Source organism: Choristoneura fumiferana, chromosome 12, assembly GCF_025370935.1.
Source record: "Choristoneura fumiferana chromosome 12, NRCan_CFum_1, whole genome shotgun sequence".
Taxonomy (NCBI): Eukaryota; Metazoa; Arthropoda; class Insecta; order Lepidoptera; family Tortricidae; genus Choristoneura; species Choristoneura fumiferana.
The window spans coordinates 5,765,829-5,781,549 of NC_133483.1; the positions used below are offsets into that span (position 1 = coordinate 5,765,829).

General features: G+C 34.4%; 1 protein-coding gene across 1 annotated transcript in view; it reads left to right on the forward strand.

Annotated features, from left to right (window-relative positions):
* Positions 1-700: 700 nt before the first annotated feature.
* The window catches only part of LOC141433666 (katanin p80 WD40 repeat-containing subunit B1-like), a 38,750-nt gene continuing 23,729 nt past the window's right edge, over positions 701-15,721 (forward strand). Inside the window, exons 1-2 of the mRNA XM_074095768.1 lie at positions 701-770; positions 872-1,035. Of these exons, the coding sequence (XP_073951869.1) occupies positions 701-770; positions 872-1,035 (234 nt within the window). The remainder of the gene's footprint in view (positions 771-871; positions 1,036-15,721) is intronic.

The window sequence follows — 15,721 nt, forward strand, 5'->3', positions numbered from 1 at the left end:
TTAAAAATATCGGTCAACAAATCTAAAGCTGCTTGGAACATTATTTAACAATCCTAAGACTAAACATCCAAAGAAAGTATCTCTCAAATTGTATCTGATGGTAAATTTAATAATTACTTTATTGATCAAAATTGAATAATCAACAATCACAATATCTCAAATAATTTAAACTCTGACATTAATAATACTAAATTAAATATCTAAATCGCAAATTTTTTTGACATGTAATTTACCTAATTCCTCATTTATGCATCCTACAAATTCGGAAGATATAGAAATTATTATTAACGCTCTGAAAAATACCAGCAGTACTGGCTATGATGGTATATGCACGAAGGTGATAAAGGAAGTATCTCATATTATTGCCCCGTTAATTAGTCATATTGTCAATTTATGTATTGAACACGGCAGTTTTCCAGACAAACTGAAAGTAGCAGTCGTAAAGCCCCTCTATAAAAAAGACGATAAACAAAATATGAGCAATTACAGACCAGTCGCGTTGGTTTCCGTGTTTTCTAAAGTTATAGAGAAAGTGATTTACAATAGTTTATATAGATTTTTTGAAAGGCATGATTTGTTAGTCAAAGAGAAAAATGGATTTCGAAAGAATAAGTCAATAAATAAAGCTATTTTTGATCTAATGCAAGTCGCTCTAACTCAGATGAATAAAAAAGTTCCAGTTTCAACTCTGTATATGGACATGACAAAAGCTTTCGACTTTGTCGATCATAACATTCTACTCAGCAAACTATATGCATACGGTGTGCGAGGTAATGCATATAATTTAATCAAATCTTACTTAAGTAACCGTAAACAGATAAGATATCAAAATTATGTATTAAATCGAAAACTGAGAAAATTTACTCGTCAGATTTTAGAGAAATACGTTACGGTGTACCACAGGGCAGCGTCCTGGGTCCTTTGTTATTCTTCATTTACATCAATGATCTACCAAAGGTTATTGATCAACCTGTAGTTATATTTGCTGACGACTGTACAGTGTTATTTACTGGTAAAAGTTTAACAGATTGTGAAGTAAATATCAACAGGACATTAAATACAATAATTAAATGGCTGACAAATAATAATCTTAATATTAACATTAGTAAAACCAAAGTCATGTCTTTCAGACAGAGGCGGAACGAATCGTTTAATTTAAATATAGCATTGTATAAGGGACAAACAATTTGTGAAACTGACATGACTAAATTTTTAGGCTTAAATGTAGATAATAAGTTAGCATGGAATAATCAAATTAAAATCGTATGTAAGAAATTAAATAAATATTCATATGCATTGTATAATCTCAGGAAAGTAGCAAATGTTTCAACAGTTCTAACTGTGTATCATGCCGATGTAACATCGACGTTAAGGTACGGCATTATATTTTGGGGAAACGCTACGAGGTGGGCCATGGCTTTCAAAGCGCAAAAAAATGTATCAGGTCATTGTGTGGTTTGCGGAAAACCGATTCTTGAAAGAAAGAAAGAAATAAAGGTTTATTTTGGCTCCATAAGTACCACCTAAAACTAAGACTAGAACTAGCACTAAAATTATGTTACTTGGTGACACGGCAGGATACCAAAAAGGGTCTTGCAAATCACACTTTAAAAATCTCAAAATATTAACACTGCCATGTCTGTACAATGTACATATACGAAATCTGCGTATTTGTGAGAACTAATATGGAGCCCTCTTGTTCTGAGAGGAGGCCTGTGTCCAGCAGTGGGACGTATATAGGCCGAGATGGATGGAATATGGATTTATTTATGAATTATAATAGTGTACGCCTTCGACAAAAACTTTGCAACATGAAATCTAAAATAGCTTTACTTAAGAAGAGCGCGCTTGGAATGGCCCAAAAATATATAACAAATTACCGAGGGCTATGCATGATATTGACATCATTACGAATTTAAGAAAAAACTAAATATTTTTTTGGCCGTAAAGGCGTACTACTCCATCTGGGAATTTTTAGAATATACTTATATATATTGTTTTTAATATGTATTAATTATAAAAATTAGTAAATAGGTTTAATATAAGGCAATATTTGTATGCCCTGAGGCACCACATAGTGAGACTCAACAAACATAATTTAAGACCAAATAAATGTTACCTATGTTGGACAAATGAATAAATGATTATGATTATGATTATGATTAATCAAGCAAGCATACAAGCAAGCATGAAAGCAAGCAAGCCAGCTGCAAGCAAGCATGCAAGTAAGCTTGCAAGTGAGCATGTAAATTTGCAAGAAATAGTGCAAGCCAGAATCGCTTGTTAACACATTATGTATTTAAAGAACGTTTGTGCAATGTGCATTTATAGTTCTACGAGTAGACTGCTTCTAGACCGGCCGTTCAGCGGTTAGAATACAAAAATAACTTTTGGTCATCCCTCGGAAATGGTATTTTTTTCGGGATAAAAAATATCCTGTTATTTATTCTGGACTTCTAATAATATGACGTATAGCTGTTACCCGCGATTCCGTCCGCGCAGAATTCGTTTATCGTTATCCCGCGGGAACTATGCAATTTTCCGGGATAAAAACTATCCTATGTCCTTCTCCGGGACTCAAGCTACCTGTATACCGAATTTAATTTAAATCGTTTTATTGGTTTAGACGTGATGAAGTAACAAACAAATAGACTTACAAACTTTCGCATTATAATGTGGGTGGGATCTCGACGGACTGCCCCAACCGCCTAAGTGTCGCAATATATGGGAATTCCCAAAAACGACATCCTGGTTTTCACTACAAATAAATACAAACAAATGTGGCAAATTAATGTCTGTAAATCCAGCGGCAGAAATTTCGAGATTTTATCTCGATTGTCTAGGAATATCGGGATAAAAAGCAATCTTGATGTTATAGCCTTTGCCCGCGGTTTTACTCGCGCAGAATTAGTATGAAGTTTATAACTTTATTGATCCCACAGGAACCATACATTATTTCGGGATAAAAAGTAGCCTATATGTTAATCCAGGGTATATTATTACCTGTATGCTAAATTTCATGCAAATCCGTTCAGTAGTTTTTGCGTGAAAGAGTAACGAAAATCCAAACATTCAAACAAACATACATCCATTCATACAAACTTTCGCGTTTAGGGATACTTATTTCATTTCGACAGTTTATAATTTTTAAACGGTTTAGGTATCGATTTACTTTGTCCTGCATTCTATTCGTAATACTATTACGAGTAGGTATACTATAGGTATTCTAATTTCATAATTTTACAAATATTGTATTTTTTTATTAGATTCATAGTTTTCACGCTCAAACTACAGGAGCATAAGTGTTCAATGATACCCTTAATTTAATTAATAAAATTTTGCAAGATCTATGAAATAGGAAGTTTACGGTAAAATGTAAATTTTCATCTCATTTGAATAGGTTCTAGGCTTATGCGAAACGTGCCGTAAAATATATTTTCCGGCGTAGCCATGATGGTTCAAAACCATTTTTTAGGAAACGGAACCCTTATTGTTTCGCCATGTCTGTCCGTCCGCGGCTTTGCTCAGGGACTATCATTGCTAGAAAGCTGTAATTTTAAAAGAATATATATGTAAACTATGCCGACAAAATGGTATAATAAAAAATCGTTTTTTTTTAAAAGTACCTCCCATAGACGTAAAGTGGGGGCGACTATTTTTTCTCATCCAACCTTGTAGTGTGGGATATCGTTGGTTAGGTCTTTTAAAACCATTAGGGGGTTGCTAAAACGATTTTTCGATTCAGTGATTTGTTTGCTACGAGTTTGTTTGCAAAATATTCAACTTTAAATTGCAAATTTTCATTAAAATCGTGCGTCCCCCCCGTATATCAGACTTACAAGGAAAACTATAACGGTTAAGTTTTCTTGAGAATTATTAGTAGTTTAAGAGTAAATAGCAGCCTAAGGTATAAAATATACCTAACCTTGGATTGGAATATTCCGTACAAAATACGAAATCCTTACAAAAATATTACTTAATTTTTTCGTAATGGCTACGGAACCCTATTTCGGTCTTGGCCGGTTTTTTATTTTAAATAACGAACAACGTCGTGATTGGCAGGGATTACTGACACGTAGAAGAATGGACGACCATTCTGCCCATTTATAATTGTTCATCAGTCCAAACCTGAGCCTGAAAGCCGATCGACTCAAAAAAAATTACGTTACATAAAACTGTCTTCGGAAAATGTATCCGGAAGATATTTTTTACAATTTCCTGTTTTTTATAGTAACCACACGAGTAGGTTCTCCCCCAACTGTTAAAATAGTCGATGTTAAAAATGGACGAGTATAAATGCGTGTTAACTTTTTATTGTACCGCAATAGAGATATAAACACAATTAAATGTACAAAGACAAACTTATCATTTAAGGGATCTTTACCAGTCAAATTTTGAGTGAATAAAAGAGCATTCATTTAGGGACTGACAAAGAGAGATTTTGAAATACAGAAATGTTTATTGCCATATTTTTTATTATAACCTATACTTAATAAAAAAAAATATCGAAAAAAAGTCATTCTACAATAAATCGTTTGTTAGGTAGTTACATCACTGAATTGGTCAACCGTATAGTTACCGGAAAGTAGCAAGGACTAACTGCATTGAAAATGTATCGACTCTAGGAATGATTTTCCCCCCTACGCCAATAACGCGGAGAGTTGAAAGGGGCAATCTCTGTATAACAGGCTAGCGAAGCCTTGCCCAACGGCTCGCCTTTTAAACCCTTCATTTTACAATAGGTACAACCGGCCTTACATTATCAGAAACAATTTTATTTTTAGACTCTTTATTTAGAGCCTTTAGATATTTTTTAGAATTAAAAAAAGGGGCGACATTTAGGGCTGTTTCACCATCCATTAATTAGTGTTAACTGATGGTTAAATGTGATGCCGTCTCTATTTGTTTTGTTCGAATAGACGGAGACGGCATCACATTTAACCGTCAGTTAACACTAATCAATGGCTGGTGAAACAGCCCCTTATTCACATATTTTTTCTTTTGAATAACCTGTTGGGATTGAAAATATTGAAAGAATTATGCTTCGAATCTTCTAATTTCATAAGGTTTATTGTGCTTGCTTTAGTGCTTTATAATATTTTCAAGACTTTTCGACCAACGGTGAAAGTTTTATTTGTTAGCTAATTAGTAATATACTAATTGGTAAGTCAGATGAAGTGTTAAGAAGTTGATATTAGTTAATTTTATATGTTTTTTATTTATTTTTATGTAAAAATTCATTGTTTAAATAAATACATTTTACAGTATTGTAAATCAAATAAACTATATTCAAAGAAGATATCAGGTGTTATCAATAGTACCTACCTACATGAATTTAAAGTGGTTGCATTTCGGTGTCATTCATTTATATCTAGAAATAAACTCAAATAAGCTGTTATTATCAACTCTTACAATGACGCGTGTTTTTCGGTATTTTCTCTATTTTCCACGAACATAAATAGTGACACTGACAGTTTGGTGTCGGCAATTTCATTTTGGGAAGATAATATAAAAGTTCTATTGACTGCGCTGATCGAGTATCGACAATGGGCAGGCGTAATAAAGGAAATAAATGTATATTTTATGGTAGGGACATCAACTATAAGTCGCTATCAACGCGTTCAATAGAACTTCATCCGAGATTGTCACAATGGGCTCGTTCCGTTGATTGCACGACCCAATGTCATTGTACATTTTCAATTCAATAGCTAACCGTCAATTTTCTCAACACATAACCGTGTAGTTTTACTTGCATTGAGTATAAAAAAGTTCGTTACATTACAATTACTAAAACATTCGAACGTACATTGTTACCCATCAGGACGGGTTTTATTTAGACCCCAGCTTCTGTAGAACATAATTGGGCCGGAATGTTTTCGTTTCTTCTGCATATCTTCGTTATTTGATGCCGTGGATTTTAATAATTCTGTAATAGCTTGGAAGAAATTTCAACTTGTCATCTCATTTCAACTTACTTATAACTTGATGTACGATCGAGGATCCCACTCACCCTGTTGGGACGCAGAGACGAGCATGCGCTATTAGCATTTATATTAACCCTTTAAGAAAGCAGGTTTGTGTAAATCATATTATGATTTCATTTTGCTCATAAAACAGCGTATGCATTTTGAAACATAATATTAAATGATGTCACAAAATATCTTCATTGGTAAAGTATGGGTTTTTACCTTAGAAGAACAAAGCGGCTTGATTTAAGCATGATAAGCTGTTTTTGCATTTTTGTCGTTTCATTTATTTATCTTAATTTTAAGGGTCCTGACGGATACACTTCGACCCATTGGGATCCTTTCTGTATGTACCCCTTCTTCGCACTTAGTCTATTGCTTTTACCACTTCATCCATTTGTATGATCCGATGCAGCGACTGTGCCTGTTGCCTTGTCTCTGACCACACTATCATCCGACGACCAGATGGCCTAGAAGTTAGAGAACCTGACTACGAAGCTTGAGGTCCCGGGTTCGATTCCCGTGTCGGGGCAGATATTTGTATGAAAAATACGAATGTTTGTTCTCGGGTCTTGGATGTTCAATATGTATGTATCTATATCTATATATTTATCCGTTGGTTAGTACCCATAACACAAGCTTTGCTAAGCTTACTTTGGGACTAGGTCAATTGGTGTGAATTGTCCCGTGATATATATTTATATATATATTTATCATGAAATTATTTGTCTTCTAACTAGCACCTAAAAAAAAGTAGTGCCATTGCTTTGCCATTGTTCGTCTAATATTTAATTAGATGAAAAATAAAAATGCCACTGTCCCATATATAAAAAGTTCTACTCCGTCACTTTTTTTCACCGAGATATGGTGAGGATATACCTGCGTATACAAATATATCTGCACATACTCAGAAGGACTTAGAGTGAATTTATGTATCATCTCGTATATTATTGTTTATCTACACCCATATAGTATATCCTCCATAGATAATGACCAGTATTACGACATTGGATTCTACTATAAACACGGCTGTATCGTAATGGTCATTACTATACAGATATCGGTATCGTAATGAGATTTCATACATGATTACAGCACCGGGGCGCGCCGCGCGCACAAGCAGCAGCAGGTCGTGCGGCAGAGATACTTAGTTCTCGTTAATGCAGGTCATTCTCAATGGTTCTTGAACACATGATAGAGGATTTAATATATGGATATAGATAAAATATTGTATGCAATTGTACGTAATTAAATTAGGCCTTAAAACACTCATGGGACCCTATTATGAAACTCGGCTACTCCTCGTATCATAAAACCACACTCCTGTTTTAAGGACCCCTATTACGATACAGTTGCATACATAACTAATCTGCACGAGTGTGTGGTACGAGTACTTTCAGTTAATTAAGTTTTTAAAATAATCAAACGACATGACATAAACATGGAAATTAATTATAGAGACACAAACAATACCTACTAGTTAAGAGTTGTCATGGCACACGCCGACTCAGCAGCAAATGGTATTTTATGGTATATAACATACAATGGCCATTTGCGAACCACAAATTGAACAAAGATAACTTGCTAGTCATAAAATTAAGTTAATATTAAAGTTACCGCAACTAAATGGTCGTGCGTGATGCCGGTTGTCTCGCATTCATTAAATTAATTGTATTACGAATTTGGCTGTGTAACCCTTGGATTCACTAGCGTTAACCATTATGATCCCGCATTAGTATGGAAATTCTGAAAGTTTACTAAATTATTATGGGAACTCGTTACCTACTTTCCTCCAATTGCTCCTTGTAATCTTTGTTTCATTTTGAAAATTATTAGACTGTGGTATGTTCAATGTATTTAGTACTTGGGCGACCGAGCTTTGCTCGGGCTGAAACTCAGTAACAAGCGTTTTCCCAGAGAAAAGACCAAGCTAGATCTATTTTTCATCCCCGAAAACCGCTACATACCAAATTTTATCGAAATCGTTGGAGTCGTATCCGAGATCACCGAAAAAAAAATATAATAAAAAATATATTATAAAGAATTGCTCGTTTAAAGTTATAAGATGTAAAGTAAAACACCCCTACTATCATGCTGGATCGCTTCAATAACGCCATAATGTTGTTTTGATATATATATTAAAACTTTAATTTAGGAGCAATGTTACCTACCGCCACCTGGCGTTTGGGTAACTATGCTCCTGAATTTAATTTCATTCACAATTCAAATACTAGGGTGTTTGGTGCATTTTTATACCATCATTATCATTGTACTCCGTGCTGTACGGCGTCTGATGGAAAAGAAAAGAAAATATCGGAGGAAAAAATTTAAGTTCAGTGTTGCCACTTTATTGGGAAGTGTATCGGGTACCGGGACTTCGACTTTCAAGACATTTAAACAAAATACAGACTTGGAGCATAGTAGCATAGTTGGGACAAAGTAACCTCATTTTACGGTTCTTGATTAACGTCGGTGAAGAATATCCGTGCAAAAAAATATGTTTCTTAAAGATTGAGATTTTGGATTTCATCATCGTTATCATCATTTCGGCTCGCATATGTTTCAATGTAAGGCACACTGCTTTCAGAATGAAGGGCTTGGGCTGCATTTCCGACGCGGGCCCTGCGGATTGGAAACTTCACAAATACAATTGAATTTCTTCGCAGGCGTGTACAGGTTTTCTCACGATGTTTGCCTTCACCGTAAAGCTCATTGTAAATTTCAAATGTGAATGCAAATTCGCACATAAACGTTCATAAAGTCAGAGGTGCAAGCCTGGGTGCCCCATGACCCTCTTAAGAGGCCATCCGTCAAACCATTAAGCTATCACAGCTTATTTCGAGTTTTCGGGATTTCGGGTTTATACAACCCGATGCTATGGAAATATTTGTTATTCCCGATACTCGTATCCAGCTATCTACATTATCAAATCAAATTTTATCCACCTGTCTAGCTTCAAATACATAATTAGCGGGAAAGAGTAATAAAAATACACACAGGCGCAGAAACAAACATTCTTATTTATTATATGGAAATGCTGACGCCAATGCACGAGTTTCATTCGAAGATCTCAGAAGATGATTTAAAACAAAATTAGGGATTGCGCAAGCGCCAAAATTACCCAATTAGGGGAGCGTAATCCTGCAATAATTATTTTATAATTGCTTTGTGTGATATTAAGTTCGTTGGACTTAAGTGGAATTAATTCGCCGGCGCTTTGTCTGCATTCTACAAGAATTTCGCACTTTCGCGGGGAAAAAAGATATAATCTGTGAAGCATGCCAATACGTCTTATTCGTCTGTCCTTATCTAACACGTAGTTTATAAGTGAGTGAGCGTGGTGCCGTCGGTCGCTTCCGGCCGGTGAGTTTTAAGTGATACGCCGTCTTAAGAGTCACGTACAACCTCTGGAGCTGACAACCTTTCATGTTAATGGCGGGATTAGCGTACCAGGAAAGGTTTTTTTGTAGATAATAACCTAATAACATATTAATCTGTATATTTGAAAAAAAAAACTATTCTTCTGTTAATGTGTCGATGATAGCACAGATTTCAAGATTAAAGAAAACAGGTCAGCTTTTATCTAGAGAGAAAGATAAAGAAAAAATTAGCCAAGTGCGAATTGGACTCCCACACCGAGGGTTTCGTACAAAGTAAGTAGGTATCTGCGAATATCCAGTGTTAACAGAACCCTGTTCTTAATCTAAATGTAGCAGTGCGGAATCATTTTAGTTTAGTTTTTGACATAGACACAAGAAATGAAGAACCCATAACTCAAAACCTTAATAAACATTAATTTTAAACCGAAAGTTCTGTACTATTTTAGCTATTACGCTATTACTAAAAACTACTCGAGTGACGGAGCCCTACCAAAGATCTGCTTATCTGCCAAGCCTCAAACCGATAAACAGATTTTTAAAACAGTATGATGAATTGAAACCTGTCATTCTTAGTTAATTCCAAATTTCCAACGTTCGTTATCAACGTCGTTTCGTCTTTATGCTTATTTTTGTTCTTAAATAATCCCGATAAATACCTATCTCTTCGACCTCGTCGACGGTTGGTCTTGATGTTAATGCGTCACAAGCGAGCGCCTCGTTGGATCCCTCAGGTTTTATCCCCAGCTAATGTCTTCTCGCGCAATCAGCCGGGACAATATCCTGCAAGGAAATTTAAAACAAATTGGACAAAACTAGAAGTAAGTCAGAAAAGCAATCGTTCGCTTTTGTAGCGTGTCTACAAACAAACTTCAATAGCAATGTATAGGTAGCACGACGTTTTAATGTTGTTCTGTAACTGCGTATCCCACCCATCAAATCAAAATCAAAAATTAATAAATAACTAATTTTAAATATTACATTTTTTTACATACAACAAATATTTAACTACCGCACGAACTTTTGTCCATTTTTGCCAATTTTTTCCCACAAAAAAAAAGCAAGGTGTTCGAAAACAAATGATTGCCAAAACATTTTTTTAATTACCATAATAAAATAATTTAATGTTATGCCTGCCTACATCGTGAGGAAACCTGCACAAACCTGCGAAGCAATTCAATGGTGTGTGTGAAGTTCCCAATCCGCACTGGGCCCGCGTGGGAACTACTGCCCAAGCCCTCTCATTCTGAGAGGAGGCCTGTGCCCAGCAGTGGGACGTATATAGGCTGGGATTATTATTATTATTATTTATGCCTGCCAGTACTTTTAATTTCCTTACTAAAGCATATTTACATGTCATTCTCATTACTTCCGAACACCCCTCGTAAGAGCTTGTCAACCAACAACTAAGCCAACATTTCTGTGACACAAAAAAGAAGTGGTAAGTATCAATAAATTACCTTGTTAAGCACTGACTTTTAACGGTTAAATCAATCCTAATTCGCAGCAGCCGCAGCACAAACGATCCGATGAACTTATGGTAATATTTTAGGTAATATCATGAACGGCCAAATCATGTCCTTCAGGGCCACCCATGCACGCTGTTGTCGTTTAGAAATATTAAAATTACCGCAAATCAATCTTTGCCTACACGATTATTATTTATAGAAACAAACACTAAATATACTTAGCCTCATTAGTTTACCCGGCAGTTGCATAGCCTACAAGTACCTAATTATTAATAAGCTTGTGTAGCCCACGCAACCCTCACAATCGATAAGCCATTGACCTATAAGTTACGAAAACTCGAACGCTCTTGGTCACAAATAGCCCCAGAATCCATTGTGTACAGTAAAAGAAGTATGGTCCAGTGTCAGTACCTACGAATTTAAGTTGCATCTGCAATAGGGTATCTTACAACTCCTGAATTTGCCATATTCTACATATATTGTGATGAAAATATGAATTTGCAGGTTAGTCTAATTTTAATTTATTATTGTGTTCCATACTTAATAATGTTAAGTAAGAAATTTGTGCTTTCTATTTCCTAGTTTTTGTTTTATCTCGTTTAAATTTTCGGGAATTATTTTTTGCCTAGTAACACTAAGAAATGTCAGAATTCCACGGAATAAAAATAGACCATAAGTACCATAATATTTAAATCCACTGTGACGTTAGTTTTAGATACCTAGTTAATTTATTTTAGCAATAATGTACTAAACTTATTTCATCTTGCATGCTCCTATAGCCACATTATGATTGTAGTGGACAGTTGTAGTTAAGTTACAAACTTTGATTATGTAAATGTGTCAATTACAATAGTATCTGTTCGTAAGTTGTAACTGTTCCTTAAATAAATAAATAAATATTTTTTTAAATTTTCGCGAACCGGGAAATGTTTAAATAAATCTATTTCTGCTGCGTACTAGATACTTAAAAACAAGTTCGTGATTAATATTGTAGTGTTAAGTGTAAGACAATTTGCAATGCTTCGTGACGAATTGTGTTGCAACTGTTACCATTAAAAATAAATTATTCTGTGGTCTATTAAGTTACTTTACAAAATGTATCAAACTTAGAAATTAAGCAGTATTAAGAAATGTATTAATATGTTTGTGTATAGTTAAGCGTAGGTCTTCTTTAAAAAATGTAGGTATGATGTAGGTATATCAATGATCAGGCCTCACTTTTATTAAAAATATATATATTTAAGGACATTCAATATTTCAAATTATTACTAATTCATGGCTGAGTCACCAACTAAGAAGTTTACTTAAGATAACACGTTGCACCTATAGTTAAACCTAATATAATGTACAGGTTAATTAAACTAAAAAAAATTTTTACAAAATATACATACATAGGTACATGCATTACATACTACATACATACGCTTGATTCCTTCGGGCAGTCGGGTAAAAAGTTAACATTTCAGGAAATGGGTAGAAATAACGTTTCGTAATACCTAAGTAAATCAGCTGAACTGGGAAGACGAAAAATTTTTAATTTTAAGAAACATTCACCCCTAATTAATAGTGTCGGGTACAATTTATACACCTTCAGTGTATACATACACACGAGCAATATTTCTGTATATTCTTACTAAGTGTAATTTAAAAATTTATGCCATGTCGATAGTAAACATTTATGAAAATCAAAATTTCAACGGTACGATTTCCTAAAGACAAAACGTATCTACAAAATTTCATTAAAGATCATGTTTTATGTTAAGTGTTGTTAAGAAAGTTAAATACGATTGCAATAGCATACCGTATAACTAAACAAGTATGGATAATATTTCTGTATTCACAATAAGTGCTCCGTAGCATTAAAAATCAAAATTTCTAAGTACGATATTCGTGCGTAAATGTACAAAATTCCTAAAGATACATGTTCGATTTGAGTCGACCTACGTTTAAAATTGTAATGTAAAAACTGCTCGTACATGAAAATCCTAATGACGTTTATCCTACGTCCCATGAAATAATGTACCATGATAATTCTAATGACATTTGTATTTCGTGGCAAAGTCGACGGAGCCCCGCTGGCCGGAGCTCCTGTATCTGTCCATTTTGGGCCTTAGGTCAGCTATTTTGCGTTTTAGATATATCGAATTTGATTCATTTTCAAAAGAAAGCCAGTCTATTTAAAAGGTATAAGGTAGGACCAACATCTTTAGGAATATCGTACTTAGAAATTTTGATTTTCGCAATTTTGCAACGGAGCCCAAAAAATTTACGAAAAATTACTAAAAGCTTTGCTAAGCTTACTTTGGGACTAGGTCAATTGGTGTTAATTGTTCCGTGATATTTATTTATTTACATTCTGATACATTATTTATGAATTTCAACAAAAAAAAGTCAATTATGGTTTTGAATTCCATATAATTTTATGAAAGGAATGGTTTGCTATTTGTAACTACAGCCTACAGGAGACATCTTTTAATTGTTGTCTTCAGTGTTAGATTTGCGGTTTAGCCGACTGAAATGTTTGTTTCAACAAAATAGTATTATTTTTCATTTCATACGGTAAACGCTATAAAACAATAACACCAACACAAAGGTTTTGAAATACGTCAATTAAATGAGATAAGAAAAGTTCACAGTATCTCCTTGGCAAGATCCCTTTTATGTGAATCATATCATAAAGTACATACAGGTGGATTCACACTTGTGAACCACTTCTTGGTGGCACGAATGGATTGTATGAGTGAATGAAAGTGTTATACCCATTTGAATCCATTTCACACAAATATGTCAAAGTGACATTACTTTCGTTCAATCCATTCGTGCTAGCTCTTGTGAATCAACATTTAATAAATTAATTATTAAAATATAAGGCGTATTGTAAAATTAATGATTAAGTACTTCGAATAGCGAATCTACTGTGTTAAAAAATATAATTGTGCTAAATACTCGTGATCATTACTAAGAATTTTTGAGCTGGTCACGATTTGAATAGGTCCCGTTTTTTTTTTTAATTTAATGTTTTTCATTTTACGATAGTTCTGTAAAAATTTTAAATTAAAAGTATTAAATGTACTAGCTTTTACGCGTAAACTATTCGGTCAGGTAGTTGCATTTAAAATTTACGGGATTTTACAAAATTCCCCTGGAAATTTCCAAATATCGTGGCCTTCGTTGTGGTTGTGTTGTGAATAACTGTACAAAATTCAAGACTCTAAAGTCAGTGCTGAAATTTCAAAAAATTTCCCTATCCAAATTCAAATTCAAATCATTTATTCAGTAAAAAGGCCACAATGGGCACTTTTACACGTCATTTTTTAAACTACCAGCGCTTTCGAAAAGACCATCATTGCCAAGAAGAATGCGCCCCAAGAACTTGGCAGTGTTGGCAGTCATTTTTTCAACATAAAATAATTACAAATAAAATACTTAAAAACTACAGTTAAAGAAAAAATACAAAATAATAATAATAATAATACTAGGATATATGGGGTCCCTTAGTTACAAAACTCCCGTGAGAATATCGGGATAAAAAGTAGCGTATGTGTTATTCCAGACGTCCGCCTACCTATATACCAAATTTCATGGATCTAAGCCCAGCGGTTGTTATTTCGACATTATATATCCCTAGGTATCCCGTGGGAATATCGGGTCAAATAGTCGTCTATGTGTTTTTCTAGACATCCAGAGACATACATACCAAATTTCATGACTCTAAGCCTAGCGGTTATTATTTCGAGATTTTATCCCTATCCCGTGGGAATATCGGAATAAAAGTAGCCTATGTGTTATTCCAGAGATCCAGCTACCTACATACTAAATTTCATGGCTCTAAGCCCAGCGGTTGTTATTTTATGATTTTATCCCTAGGTATCCCGTGGGAACATCGGATTAAAAAGTATGCTATATTTTAATCCAGGTTATAAACTAACTTTTCGCCAAATTTCATCCAAATCCGACCAGCCGTTTCAGCGTGAAGAAGTAACAAACATACTCACTCACTCACAAACTTTCACATTTATAATATTAGTAGGATAGGATTTAGAATGGGCTAATTATTAGCTTTCATTTGATAACCCATATCGTTACAATACAAAATATTTTTTTTTCATTCCTCTGCCATATTTTTTTTCGCTGACGCCATATTGAAATATTATATACTCTATGCCACTCCGACAGTTAGGACAAATCCAATGATACCTCATATATTAAATCCGTCTAGCCGTTTAGTTTAGGTTGCAGCGATGACCGAAGAAATGGACATAAACTATCAAAAACATAACCCTCTTTCGGGCAGTCGGCTAAAAACGTAAAAAGAGAGTTTAAGTTTTCTGAACTTCTGTTCCTTCGCTATCCTATTTGGCTCGATTGTAAATATATCCGTTAAACGTATAATTTAGTTCGTTTATTACATATTTTTAAAATACCTCCGGGAATGCCACATACAGGCGGCACGCGCAGTTAATACATATCGTAAATTGAACAAAGTAATAGCGCATTGCGACACCGTTTAAATGCCTATTTGCCATGTATGTTAATACCTTCAGAAATAAAATGAAAATTATTTTGCTAGGTGTACCTAATTAAAGAGGGCGCAAAGTAATAAATGCCTACTTGCCATGTATGTAAGTACCTTCAGAAATAAAATGAAAATTATTTTGCTACGTGTACCTAATTAAAGAGGGCGCAAAGTAATTTCAGCGAAATATTTACCAACGTCGCATGAGTATGTACTTAAAATTCTTTCGGAGTTACTCGGTAAACAACGGAATCCTTGCCTTATTAGAAACACGATTTTACTCGAATTTTACAAAGTGCTTTTAGGCATGTGTTGACAATCGCTGCTGAGGTATGTATAGAGGATAATCGTCCACTTATTCTGTTAGATAAGTTGCCGATCTTCAGATCAAAA